Genomic DNA, 16,076 nt, shown 5'->3' with positions numbered 1-16,076 from the left:
ATTTTCCAGAGGTCAGAATACACGAGCTGTATACGAAGTTGGAGGTCAACATCGGCAGTTATGGGACATCAGCTCTGAATCATCAGTCGACTACCATGGGCGATGCTTTTAGTTTGATGGTTGTGGTTGCACCAGCTCGTCTGTCCGTTGTATCTCCTTCCTTTGCGACTGATTTAGATGGTACGAATGCAGTTGGTTTTGTACCATTCGAGAACCGTTTGGTCCGGCAGCAGACAGTTGAGGTGGCTAGTGGTCTTGGCGTTATTACTGATGTTGTAGGGTTGGGCGAACCTGATCGAGTTGAGAATTCAATGCGGGAGGATGATTCAGACTAGGAGCCTGTTGATATAATTGGAAACAGTGATGATGATGCAGGTGCCAATCCATGTACACAGCATAACCCATCAATCTCCGGCACACAGCAGTACCTTCCGCACTTTTCAATTCTAAACTTAGAGGCTATGGGGCAACAGCCGGACGGAGATGCTGTTGTTGGGGGGTTCTTCCACAAAATTTTAGATTAGGCAATTATTCCAGAATAAAGAGGAAGCTATTTTGAGTGTGAAGGATTATAGCATCCGTCGAGGTGTTGAGTACAAGGTCTTAGAGTCAGATCATCTAAAGTATCATGAAAAATGCAAAGAGTTCGACAAATGATGCACTTGGTTGATTTCCATCTTGCATCGTGTACGAAAGGGCACTTGGGAGGTCAGAAGGTATAACGGTCCGCACACTTGCTTGACTACTTCGATTTCGAGCGATCACCAGCAGTTTGATTACCACGTTATCTGTGCGAGGATCTATCCGTTAGTTAGAACGGATGCTGCGGTTACGATAAAGATGTTGCAAGAAGCAACAAAAGCAAATTATGGATTTAGACCTAGTTACAGGAAGGTTTGGATGGCAAAGCAGAAGGCAATAGCACATATATATGGAGATTGGGAAGACTCGTATGCCGAGTTGCCACGTTGGATGTTTTGGGTCCAATCCACCATGGCCGACACGGTTGCAGTGTTGAAGACTTCTCCGGTTAGAGTTGGGAATCAAGTCGATGAATCTACAGTCTACTTTCATCGTTTTTTCTGGACATTTCTATCTTGCAACGAGGCCTTTCGGCATTGTAAGTCCCTCATGATCATTGATGGTACCCACTTGTATGGCAAGTATGGAGGTACTTTGCTGCTGGCTATAGCGCAAGACAAAACTCGAACATCTTGCCGATAGTGTTCACACTTGTGGAGGAAGAAAATGCGGAGTCGTGTGGTCTCTTTTCTTGTCCAATCTACGACAGCATGTGACACCACAGAAATGTATTCTTGTTATCTCCGACAGACATAACGGCATTGAGGCTGCCCTTGAGGCCCCTGATAGTGGTTGGCTACCTCCACGTGCTTATCGAGCATTCTGTATTTATCATGTGGCGGCAAATTTTAACCTGAGCTTCAAAGGTCAAGACGCGAGAAGGCTATTGGAGAATGCTGCATATGCGAAGACCGAGACAGAGTTTGATTACTGGTTTGACATTATGTGGACTGAGAACCCGACTATGTGTGATTGTGCCAACCGAATGGAATATGACAAGTAGACCCAGCATCAGGATAGCAGGAGACGGTTTGGCCACATGACAACCAATATTGGTGAATGTGTCAATTATGTGTTAAAGGGTACAAGGAATCTCCTGATGACAGCGTTGGTGAAGTCCACTTAAGGAAGGCTTGCAAAGCTGTTTGTTATCCGTGAACAAACGGCAGAGGCGCAATTGAGGACTTGGCATGAATTTTGTCAGGCATTGGTGAAAGCAATAGAACGCAACTTGAGAGATTCGAGATGCTTCACCGTCACTTTGTACGACAGGTATCAGTCCGAGTATACCGTGGCTGAGACGACCCCTACCACTAACTTCTCGCTTGATAACTATCGAGTTTCACTTAGGGATCATACATGCAATTGTGGCTATTTTCAGAATCTGCATTACCCATATTGTCACGCCATTGCATGTTGTACCCACTCTCGCCTGAATTGGGCCTCAAATGTTCTCAGCATGGGAAACCTCCAGAAAATCCAGGACTGTAGTAGCTGAAGTGGTCCGGCCAAGTTAACGACATTTCGGTTTGTCACCGGACACATACATATATACAACCAGGCCAGTGCAGCTGAGCCCCAGCTGGATTTTTCCAACTCATCCATCGACGCTAAAAATAGCAACCATCGAAGGTGAACCCGGTTCGCGTTCTTGTCCTCAAACAGCTGAGTCGACAACAACATCATAATGTAAGCACGCGCGTATATACGTACTGTCTCCTCACTCGCATTTGATGGGAGCATCCGAAACCTCTCATGGAACCATGTGAAGTGAACCATCATCTACTTGACTTTATTCGGTGGCGGTAGCTCGTCGAATAATTTCTGAAACCACTCCCACGCTGGTCTTCCGTTGTCCATGAACTGCTCAAAGTTAGTGAGGCATCCACTAATGGCCTCCTCATCAATAGGCAAACCCAGCTGATACCCCACATCTTGCAGAGTGATAGTGCATTCTCCAAATGACATGTAGAAGGTGTGCGTCTTAGGACGCCACCTCTCAATGAATGCGCTAAGTAGAGGCTCATCAACCCATAACTAATGACTGATCAGTTTAGCCAAGTGATACAAACTCGCAGTTTTCAAATACGGCCTGATCTGTTCATGTAGAGGCATATTCTGTTGTCTCTTAACACTACAAATACGTTTAGTCGGTTGCAACATGTGGAAGAAAAAATTATTTCGACACTAATCATATTTTAAAAAAAAATATGGTTCATTATCGAAAAAATTAATTCGATACTAATCAAAATTTAACGTACAAATAACTACACTATAAATTATTTATGAATTACACAAAGCACACATAACATTCTAACACATAAATTAACAAAAACTAATTAACTCCTTACTAATGAAATTTTAACATATAAAAAATTAACCTCTTAGTTGATGTTTTCAGTTACGTGAACAACGCCGTTCAATCGATACATGCAATCTTGATTTTTCATGACCCCACCATGCTAGAGTCTCTATGCTCTCGAATTTTCTCTCAAATACTCTCACCTCCAACAACTCTTACACCCAACAATATAATCCATCATTCGGTCTTGCGGATTATATATATGTTTAGTTCTTCATAAACCGTAAAAAGGTACCATGTTTTATGCACACAAATTTCTCTTTGTAAACTATAAAAGGGATTTCATGGTTTACACAATAAAAAATAAGATAAATAAGTAATCAATTTTTAATTGTTGCATTTGGATAAATATTTGATCCATTTATTTTATTCAAGTGAATTGTCCAAAAAATTATGTCATCCTGCATATTTTATGTTGCATTTACATATGCTTTATTTTATATATGTTGTTTGTTCCAGTAATAAGATTAAGCGTCTTTTAAAAACACATTAGGAATAAATAATATTTTTTGTGAAGAGAAAATAGTCTGGTAGATCAGGCTATACAGTTCGATCGAAACCAATTTCTATACTACTTGAAACAAGTACTATGTGTATTTCTCTCTCTATGATATTTATTTACGGAGTTTTTTTATTTTGTATTTTGGATCACTACTTTTAAGCCTTTAAAATGTTCAAAAGGAAAGTAAATGGAGGAACGTATAAAATAAAATAAAATAAAAATACTTATAAACTATATAAGTGATAAAGACCTAACGTTATTATGATGTTAAAGGTGTTGGATTTTCCGTGGAGTCTTATAGCTCGAAAGAAAAAGGACCTGAGTCAAAACGAGAATCTGGTCCCACCCAAAAATAGAGAAAAAGAAGAAGAGGAGAATCTTTAAACTAACTTTAACTTTTTAATGTGCATATACACTCTTTATACTATCATTAAAAAAAAAAAAACCCTTTTAATACGAAATTGTGCAAAGAAAATAATAAGGTGGCAAAGAAGGGAGAGTGAGAAGAGGAAGGTAGCAATGGAAGGCTACTTGAGGAGACAAGAAAACAAAACTATGCACAAGTTTATGGCTTCTTCCAAAGCGATAGCGATTTTTGATACACCTATCATTCCTTCCACTGCTACACTCAACTACCACCGTACACGTCACCAAAATAATATATATAATATTTTTCTTTTATATTTACTCATTCTATTATTTTATTGTAAGTATGTTCAAGTTAACCTGAATTTCCCAAATTTACTTATCCACCTAAATGAAATGGCTATTTACGTTAAACCTACTATACCATACAATAATAGTAGTAGCTAGGCACGATATATAGTACAGCAGTAGCAATACTCTAAGAAATATTATGATCAAATTAAATTTCCTTGTCGGTGTACTAATGTGTGGATTAAAATTTTTATATTTTTTAATTAATTTGCCAATAAACATTTGCTAATTACGTCTTTCTAGCAATGACGAAGATTTACACTTATAACAAGTTGAAACCATGACGTAACTGAAAGAACAAGTTCAAACAAAATCGTAAGATTAGAAAAATACAAAGCCTTTTTCAAAGAGAAGAAGAAAAAAACAGAGTAGTACACAACAAGATAAAACACCTGTCACCCACTAAAAAAAATAAAAATAAAAAACCTCATCATCAAATCTTTCTTCCATTTACAACCAGTTATTATGAATATAAACAAATTCAGCAAAAATAATATATCAAATAGAATAAAATAAAGTCCACCATTAACATAAGCTAAAATATATATTAAAAAAAAAACAAACCTCTCTGCAATTTTTTTGTTCTAAAGATGGTGATAATATTGTTCATCCAACGGTCCATTTCCAGATCTTGAATCTGACATCGACGTTGCACTTGGCGTTCGAGGTGGACGCCGTCGCCGGTTTCTTCCCGGAGGGAAGTGTGGCCTTGATACCTTCACAAGAAACCCTGATTCTGACCTTCGGTGTCTTCAAATTCCCCATCACAGCCTTCACCTTCGTCTCCAGCTTCACCTGCAACGGCAACCCGCTCTTACTCTTCATGCTGCTCTTCAACTTCGCCGCATCGTCGCTCTGCAGCGCCTGGCCGGAACTCGAAATCGTTGTCTTCAGCACCGTCGTGTTCTTCTTGCCGTGGTCGAAGGCGGGGACAGTGCCGTCGCCGACGTCGATGTCACCGGAGAGGATCGAGACGGAGGTAGGATCGTAGGAGAATGAGATGTGTTTGTTAGGGTTTGTAGCGGTTACGCTGATCGCGAATTTCGAGCTGAGTGTGGAAGAAGCGGTGAGGTTGAGGTACGAAAGTGTGAGGGACGTGACGGTGAAGTCAGGGCGGTGGGGACGGTAGAGTACATAAACGACGACGCCGGCGATACCGATCAGAAGGAGGAGGATGAGAACGATGAGGATCAGCCAGAAGCAGAAGCGGCAGCAGCAGCTACGGCGGCTCCTCCGGTGGTGGAGTGGCTGCGGACGGTAGGTTGGACGGGTGGCTCCGTAGAGCTGAGCCTTGGTAGCTGGAAATGCCGGATTGGCTCCGGCAGCGGCGCCTCCGTTGGCGGCGGGCTTGGCGGAAGGGTAAACCCTGTCGGTCATGTCTGTCTTCCTTCTTTTTTTCTTTTTTTTTTTTTCTTTACTTAAATTTCCAGAGTGTGTTGAAACTTGATACTGATATGAATAGAAGAGAAAGGAAATGAAAGAAAATATAGGAGTTTAATTTAAGAGAGGGTATAGCTAGTATTTAGAGTAAAGTATGGGATTTAATTAAAGAAAGTGATAAATGAGGATTTGGAAGTGGGTGAGGTGTGTTGTATTATGAAAGTGGAAAGATGTGAACGTTCTAACCATTCCTCTTTCTTTAGCTGTGTCCAGCTCTCACTCTTGGCGCGTATCTTCACTTGTTTCTACACACTTAATTTCAAGTCAACTTATTTAGCTTCTTTTTCTTTTAAGTATTTAACCCACATGCAAATTATTTTCCAACTCTTTGACAAACTACACCAACTTGTTATTGTTTGTGAGGGCCACCTTAATTGAATAGATAATATGGTGTTTTTTTTTTTTGTATTTACTCACCGACAAGGAAGTTACAACATGCATGTAATTAAGTTAATAATTCAAGTAGCTAGCTAGTTTCTGTCTTTCAGAGTCATCGAATTTGTTCTTTGTTTAGGTTAAAGAGGAATAATCCTACGTTTTAAAATAAATGTTATATATATATATATACCCCAATGCAAATTATATGATTGATAATGGTGGGTCTTTTAGCTAAAGGAGTGAGTTGTATTCATTTTTCAATTATGTATATAGATTGATTGACTAGTCGGTACAGCTAGATCATTTTTCATTATTCTTCATTCAAATTTCAGCTACTACATTACTTCATACATAGTTATATACTACTATTATATATTTCTATAAGAAAATAATGTTTGTAACTTTTCTCAAGTATTTTTATAATCTATAAAGTACGAAAAAAATATATACAAAGTTAGAATATATAATATTTCCTTTCTATAAACAATGAAAGAAAATTGTTGTTCTTGCCAAAAAAAAAAAAAGGTTTCATGTGAAATGAAGGTTAGTAATATATGAAGCTAATTCAAAACGGAGATTTGAAGAAACTAAATAAATGTGGATTTAATTTGTCATTGTACTCCAAAAATTAATTATGAATGTTAGGTCAAAAATTAGCTGGCATCCCAATATAATGCATAGAGAAAATGTAGTACCTAACCGAGTATAGTACCTATGACAGATTTATTTTATTTATATTAAGCATATTAAGTATAATTAATGAAAAGAAACAAAAATCTCACTTGTAGTTGTAACTAACTAGTAAATAATTAATTAGGGCGTACTACTCTGGTTGATTCTTTTTCTCTTGTTGAAGTAAACCCTAAAACTTTTTTTGAGGGCCATCGCCGTCGCCTCGATCTAAGTTGCGGTGGCCCTTCGATGCTCCTATCTCTCCTTATTTCTTTTTCTCTGTTCCTGTCTACTTAATTTTTCTCCCTTTTTGTCTCTTCTGTCATCCCTTCTTCTTCTTCTTTTCTCCTTCTTTTCTGTTTTTAGTTTTTATTCACCTTCACCCATTCTGTTCTGTCACCTCTTTAACTTCTCCTCTTTGTTCTCTTTGCTTTCTTTTTTTTTGCTTTAATTTCTATTTCTGCTGCTCTTTTAGAGATCTAGATTTGAGATCCAGATCTAGATCTAAAATAATTTCCTTCAGACCTGAGCTTAGTTCTGTGTTCCTGATTGTATAACTCATATGTGGTGTTTTTCCTCTTGTTTGTGGTGACGTTTTGGTTTCCGTTATAGTTGCTGGTAGTGTTCTGATGATGCATATCATTTCAGATCTTGAAGAAAAATTCAATGAAGAAATAGTTTCGTTTACAGAAAAACTTTTAAATTTAAAAAATATTCAGATTTATATGGAGAAGAAGAAGATGTATCTTATTAGCTTGCAGCACATATGTATAAATTTAGAAATAAAAAAAATTCTGTTTGATCTCTGTTTTTTTTTAAAGATTTTTAGAAATCAAATATTAGGCTTCTTACCAAATTTTAGTTCAATATATAAGATATCTGTCTTTTTATTATTTATGTAAAATTGATATTTTTTTTAAATTTATAAGTGCCATTTAGCTTTTCTATAATTGAAAATGGTTTCTTTCTGTCAAAAAAAAAAGTAAATATGTATATATCTTAGCACTACTAGAATTACATATGCTACTATTTTATTAGTAAAGATTAATGATAGAATTGGAATAGAGGAGAGAGAGCGGCGCGTGGATGATATGATTCATTGATTCCTGAAGCATTATTCTAAAGAGATGTGAACGTGATTTGAATTTGATGTGAGATGCTACCTCCTCTTCTATCTTTCTCTTCCTATTACCTATGCAGTTATCGTATGGTTAGTAACATGGAATTATATTCTACAACGTGCCCATATAAAATAAAAGGATTTAGTTAATTTGCGTCTAAAGTTACAAATTAAATTTTTTCTTACAAAAAATAATATAAAATTTAAATTCTCAATGTATTCGTGGTGTATTTATTAAAATAAAATATTTAAATTTTTTTATTATTAATAATTTTAATTACTTAAAAATAATTAAAATAAAAAAATATATATTCAAATAAATTTTTAAAAAATTATATCAAATATTTTCATCTCTAATAAATTTTTATTATATTGAGATTCTTAATTTTTATAAATTAAGATATTTAAATTCTTTCGTCGTATTTTTTAATATTTATTTGTTAAAATAAAAAATAATAAATTTGACTAAAATAAAAATTTATACTTTATTTTTATAAAATTAAAAAATTTTAATTTAATAAAAAATTTTAAAAATAAAAAGATCTGACACAAAAATTTTTACGAATAAAGAAAAAGAACTATGAAATTGATGGCCATGTTGATTGTGCCATGCAATGCATGATGGTAAATCAAATCCCCTAAATTATATTGATTAGAAAGAATGCAATGATAGATGGTCATGATTTGATTCCCTACACTCCCTGATTAGGACCTTCCTCTAACATATACCTACCTCTAGTAAGTTCCTAGGTTTCCATCACAAATACATCATCATCATTTTAATATTTACTTTTATTTATTTATAAATAATTTTTCTGCTGAATTCCTTTTAAGAGAAAAGAGTTTCTTTTAATTATATATAATTATTGTTTTCCTTAAACCAATCGCAAAAATCTGGAGAACAGACAGAAGTAATGAATGATTAAGTAAAACATTCTCATTGTAATGTGTACATATATAATTAACCAAAAAATTATTAATACAAATGAATTTGGATCGGACGTGCCATTAATTAATATAAAAAGCTTTAGAAGTACATATAAAGTTGAATGTCTTTATTTATGAGGTCTCAATGCATAAATATCTCTCTAAAATATTTTGCTTTTCATAATTAATATTGCATCAAAATCAAACCCTTATTAGTATATTGAGGATCAATGAAATTAAATGATGGACCAATTTTCAAAAGAACTTATATATTAACCATCAAATAAATGGAGCTATTATAATAAAGATGTCTAAAATATTTTTTAATAATTAAAATTTAATAAATATAATCAATTAAATCGTATTATTTTGTCAAAATTAGGCCAGACAAATTAATTTAACTGAAAAATAGTGAATCAAATTTTGAATTGGTCTAAATTAATATTGTTTTTTATAAAAAATGACTATAATACTCTTATTATTGAAAATGACTAAAATATTCTTATTATATATTAATTTTAAAAATCCTAAATTCTAATTTTTTTTTATGTCGTGACAGAGGTTAGGATTTAGAGTTTTCAATATATATATATATATATATATATATATATATATATATATAGAAGTATTTTAGTTATTTTTTATAATAGGGATATTGTAGTTATTTTTTGTAAAAAATATTAATTTATATTGGTTCAAAATTTAATTTATTAATTTTTTATTAAACTGATTTATTCAGTCTAATTTTAATAAAAATAAGTTTAATCACCCGTGTCATGCACGTGATAAGATTGAAATTATAATTTTAAGTTGTTATGTTAAATTTTATTTTAATTATAATAATTTAATTAATAAAAAAATAACTTGTATGCGTTGTTTTTCTTTTCTTAATATAGTGTTAATTGTATTAACTATAAAATAGTTATTTAATCTACTTTTTTCAATAAATCAGGCATATATACTCAATATGACCATAAATAATCTAGTAATACTTAAATCTACTAACAAAGTTTTATATGTTGGTTTACTGTGAAGTAAGAAAATATTAAAATCAGCTCAAAATGAATAACAAATTAATAGAGAATCCTAATGCAGAAAATTTTGTAATAAACAATAAATAATTTAAACCTATTGAATAACAATTCAATGCTATCCTTTGATATCTGCAAAATATATACATGAAACAACACTGTATCAATGTTTGTATATAAAATTATATGATTAACGTAATTATAAAATTGTTTGTCAAGAGAATAAAATTATACGAATTTTTATGATAATTTTAATATTCTCAAACTATTAATGTACAATAAGAATTCATCTATTAGTTCCTAGAATTTCTAAATTTTTTTAAGTGATAGTAATAAATTTTAATAAATAAATAAATTTAGTAAGACATTTTGTTATTACCTTTTTATTATATGCTCTCAAAAACTTCTCTTTATACCATATTCATCGTGCAGTTATCTTCCAAGTGTCCATGATCTTGCAACAGCACTCGCAGACTATCTTTACTCGTTACCCTTGATAACGCAACATACAATTGACCATGGGTGAAAACTGGCCTTGGAAGATAAATTTTAACTTTCGATAGAGTTTGTCTCTGGAACTTATTTATTGTCATTGCAAATAACATGATAACTGGGAATCGTTTTCTTTGAAACCTGACCGGCAATAAATGAAACAACGTAATAATAATAATAATAATAATAATAATAATAATAATAATAATAATAATAATAATAATAATAATAATAATAATAATAATAATAATAATAATAATAATAATAATAATAATACAAATTAACTAGCACAAAATAAGTTAGCTTTTTCATTTGTTTGTCTCAATATATCAGCATGATCGAGAAAATTGAAATGATTATCAGAAATGTTACGATCATCGATCGTATTTACTATACGTGACTCCTTCTTAAAGGTTATTTTACACACATGTGTAGTCCGAAGATAAATTTCGCTTGATTCTCCAATCAAAAAATTTGAGAAGACATAAACTTTTCCCTCGATCAGATCATTCTCAAACATCTTTGCCAAATAATTCTTCACTGAACAATGAATTTTATCACACTGTAAAACAAATTAAAAACGAAGACTATTAGCACTTACAACTCTATTGAATCGCAGTGTGGTTGATTCCTCCAAGAGTTTACTCATGAAATAAAGTTAAAATGTGAACAATAAATATATATAAACTGGACCTAGTATCACTCGAAGAAATCATGTAGACTAATCAACCTACCTTATCATCCATGAGAACCATTTCTAGATAAACTGTCTTACTCTTGTCAAATTTGGATGGAATTTTCCATAACCTTATAATGCTTGCCTTTATTTTTCAAACCTTTTCATTACATAATCTAGTACTGATAATACTGTTGATAGAATCATAGCTTGTAGCCATTAGGTATGGAAAATAATAAAGAGAAAAAGAAATACAAATAATATACGAATTTTGTAGATGAAAAATAATATACTAATTACAAACGATATGAATTTTTAATGGAGATACTTGATACTAATAAAAAAATTATATAAATAAAAATTATTTAATTTTAATTTCAATTTCATATAACAAAACAGTAGTTTTCAAAAACTATGGAATCTTTTTTTGCCATATGTATTATGCCATACGTATAAATTATACGGGTTATTATATAAATTCATATATATGCATAACAAAATAGTTTAATATTATATATTTTCTACATTAATTATATGCCAATATTTAAAAAAAAAAATAAAAAAATATATAAATATGTATAATATTATTACTATATATGAAACAGTTTTATATTGCTTTAATTATAGAAACTTACTATAATTATATAAAATTTAATTTGAGAAAATAATTTTCCTTGCCATAAATAATATACTAAAACTGTTAGTATATTATCTTCTTTATGGTTAATTGAATTTATCAATGATTTTTCCGTGTAAATCGTTATTATCCAGTTTTTAATAATTACTTAATATACAAAATTTGAAATTGAAAATTGTTATTATTAATTCAATTAACTGGTTAATTGAGTAATAATTGTGAAATTATTAAGGTGCAAAATCATTGATTTAATCAATTAATTTTCATATATTATTTATATTTCAAGTAATAATTTGAAATTATATTATTTACCCAGTTAATAATACTATTATTAAAAATTATTTTTTGCATTGATTTTTAAATCAATTATTAAATAATTATTTTTGTTAAGATAATTGTTTATAAATTATTTCAAATTATATTTTGTTAAGATATAATTATTTAGTGTGTGTTTGGATTGTGGTTGGTCAAATTGGAGTTTGAATAAAAGTGATTTTATAGAATTGATTTTGGATAGAAGTAAGTTTGTGTCAACATGATTTATGTTTGGCAACTCTTTACCAAAATTGATTTTGATAAAATAAATTTTGTTTGGATAATATTAGTTAAAATCACTTTTAGATAGATAATTACTTAAAAGAACATGACATTAAATTATAATATTATTTTTTTATACATGTTTAATTTTTTTTATATTTTTTTCTTATATATTTTTTATATAGTATATTTTTAATACTCTTAGTACTCTTTTTTAGTACATTATAATTTTTAACTATTATTATTATTATTATCTAATGGGATCAATAAATTTTATTATAAAAAGATAATAATAAATATAATACACAAAAATTATAACTATAAAAATATATAATGTCAAATAAAAAAATTAATAAAAAATAATAAAAAAGAATTCATATAGAGAGGAATAATAAGAATTCTATAAATAATATAATAATATGTATAAAGGATAAAGTTAGTAAAATAAAAATAAATATGGAAGGTATTACCTAAAAGCACGTTAGTGCAACGGAGAAGCTAGAAATTATTGCTTCTTGTAAACGTGGGTTTAGGAACAAAAGTACTTCTGCGTTTGTAGAGAAGAAAATTAGCCAAACAAAAAAGTGAAGCTTTCAAGAAGCTCTAACGTGCTTTTTTCCTTCAAACATGTTACCAAACACACTCTTAGATTATTACTCATGACATGTGTATAATTTCATTTTATACCAATTAATCAATTATAATTATATGACACGGCTGTAATTTTAATTTTATCTACGGATTATTTTCCGTAATAATATACAACATATTATTTACTGTGATAATTTGATTTGATTGATTTTTAATTATTTACGTACATAAATGATTAAAATATATAACATAAATATCGTAATTATTATAATTCTATGATATAATTATAATTAACATATTTTATCATAATTAAATATTGATTTGATATAATTATAATGAAAATACTTTCCCAAAATAATATAATCTATTATTATTCATCCACTAATTATTTGACAATAAACCTTAATATGATTTTTTACATTTTCGCTATGGAAAATAACTATTTAGATATACCAAATAATATGTAACATATTACTACCTGTATAAGTTAAGGCACAAATATATGATTTAATTAAGGTGATTGAAACTTTCAACAAACAGAATATGACATCAATCGAATAAAAAATATACTCAATTTTGCATTAATTAGCTAGTCAAAAAATAACATACTCATTCATTATTCATGTTTTATTATATTTTTTAAATAATATATAGAAAACATATATCCTGTGTATAAAAATGTGACTATTAGTAATTTTATTAATAAATCTTTTTTAAACTATTACTAATTTCAATTTTAATAGAAAATATGAGGAAATAATTTCGCTTGCCTTTTAAATAATATACTAAAACTGTTAGTATATTATCTTCTATATGGTTAATTAGATTTATCAATGATTTTTTTGTGTAAATTGTTATTATCCAGTTTTTAATAACTACTTAATATACAAAATTTGAAATTGAAAATTGTTATTACTAATTCAATTAACTGGTTAATTGAGTAATAATTATCAAATTATTAAGGTACAAAATCATTGATTTACTCAATAGATTTTCATATATTATTTATATTTAAAGTAATAATTTAAAATTATATTATTTACCCAGTTAATAATACTATTATTAATAATTATTTTTTGCATTGATTTTTAAATCAATTATTAAATAATTATTTTTGTTAAGATAATTGTTTATAAATTATTTTAAATTATATTTTTTTAAGATATAATTATTTAGATTATTACTCATGTCACGGGTATAATTTCATTTTATACCAATTAATCAATTATAATTATATGACACGGGTGCAATTTTAATTTTATCCACCGATTATTGGCAAATAAATTGTCTTTAGGTCAACGATTTAATATATATGTAGGTTCATTTTTTGTCAAATATAATAAAAATATAAATAAAAAATAAAGGATAAAAATAAACTTAATAATATCTGACACTACTTTATTTTATTAAATTATTTTAAAATAGCACATCCACAAAAAATAATCGTAATATATAAATTGAGGCAATAATTTAAAATTCTATAATTATAATTTAATCAAATACTAATAGTAAAACTAAATTATCTAAACAATATTGAACATATTCTAGTCCTTAGTCACGTATAGTATAGAATCATTCTTGTAACGACAACCAACTGAAATAACATCGTAAGTTTTAATATTTAGAATTCGTGCAAAATCAGACCATCTTCTTGTTAGATAAGCTTCATCATCCGCTATCCATGCAATGCGGCAAGGTATAGAATTGTCACACCGAGAAACCAAACTAACTCTTATTCCCCTCAATGGCATTGCATGCATGCAAAAGAAAGCTGGTAATTTTTGAAAAAAATCAAAATATGTTAAAAAATTATTCTAATAATGAACGGCTTAAACTAAGAAAATTTAAATATATTATCAATAATTGAAATTGCATATCTGAATTTGTCACGAATTTAGCAAAACTGAATTGAAACTGAGGGAATTCAATTTCATTATGTGCTCCACTTCGAAGATTTTCGAGCAGACGTAAAAAGCATGGAGGGGATGGAACTTGAACTTGCCCTATAAAGTTCCGTGGATGCAATTCCTCAATCAAAAATCGAGCACCTCCTAAGAAATCTAACTTGAACCACATTCCATTGGGTTGGTCATAATAAGTGAGTAGGTCCAACCATCCTTCGGTAAAGTAGAAACTATTGCCTCTTCTTTGAACGCTTACATCCATGTAGTTGGAACCCGAATCAATTAAGACAACTTGATGATGTATTTCATGGATGTGATGCATTATAAATGATTGTGGCAAAAGACAATCGAACTGAAACATTAGACGATAAGAATAACTCAGAGTAACAACAAATAAAAAATTATCAAAAGAATAATATAATAGAACGAGTATATGAAAAATATTATAAAAATTATAAATTGTACCTTAAAAGAATCAACTTCAATAAAAAACGAAGAATACATTCTTATTCTATGAAGTAGTAAAAAAAACACTAAATATAAAATTATGAATTGACTCTCAAATTTAGATTCATGTACTATAGGAAAACACTATATATAGACTTTAATAAAACAAAAATAAATATGTAAATTACCTATTATTAAGGTAATTTTTTAATAATGCATTAAATTTTGATTTGATACAATCATAATGAAGATATGTTTCTAAATTAGTATAATTATTTATTATTCATTAAATATTAATTACAATATAATTATATTAAAGATATTTTTTATAAAATAATTTAAAAAAATTATTTGATATACGTGAATCGGGTAACAAAGATTTTTTATTATTATTATTACTATTATTGATATTATTATTATCATTAAAATTATTAAAAGTATTTTTAATTGATAATTGATAAGTAGTTTAATAGTGCATTAAATATTGATTTGATATAATTATAATGAAGATATGTTACTAAATTAGTATAATTATATATTATTCATTTAGTATTAATTATAATATAATTACAATAAAATAATTTAGAATAGAAAAAAAATTTATTCGTTTTGAATGGAAAACAGATGCATGAGAGATCGACACATTACCTTTAGTAGTTGGGAGAAAACCCAATTTTAGTATATTAAGTAGATAACACAATTTAATTGATTATATATGTTAAATTTTAATTTTTAAAAAATATCTTTAAAAAAATATTTTTAACATCTTTATCTAAATAACTTTCTAAATATATAATCATGTTATTAATCATTATAAGATTTAAAATAAAGTAATAATAAGTTTAAGGTGATGGGAAATGGAAATGAATCCACACCTAACTTGCATTCAATATATATATGCCCACTGTTAACTTATTTGATTTCATCCGGTTGGCCTCTTTCCCCATGTTTATGTTTATTACACTCTTCTTTTAATTTCCATTCTAGAATAACCTATTAAATTAAGATGGATACTACAATAAAAATTCTATAATTGTCTTTATGTAAATATATTTTTTTTG

The 16,076-nt window shown here is 29.2% G+C and overlaps 1 protein-coding gene across 1 annotated transcript; it reads right to left on the bottom strand.

The window, feature by feature from the left end:
• Positions 1-4,769: 4,769 nt before the first annotated feature.
• On the bottom strand, positions 4,770-5,540 carry LOC112706516 (NDR1/HIN1-like protein 13). Its single transcript, XM_025757861.3, has one exon. The coding sequence runs from the start codon at positions 5,538-5,540 to the stop codon at positions 4,770-4,772; it is 771 nt and encodes a 256-aa protein (XP_025613646.1).
• Positions 5,541-16,076: the final 10,536 nt, after the last annotated feature.

This window comes from Arachis hypogaea, chromosome 8, assembly GCF_003086295.3.
Source record: "Arachis hypogaea cultivar Tifrunner chromosome 8, arahy.Tifrunner.gnm2.J5K5, whole genome shotgun sequence".
Lineage (NCBI taxonomy): Eukaryota > Viridiplantae > Streptophyta > Magnoliopsida > Fabales > Fabaceae > Arachis > Arachis hypogaea.
Note: the sequence above shows the minus strand (reverse complement) of the source record. Positions and strands in the feature narration are given on the sequence as shown.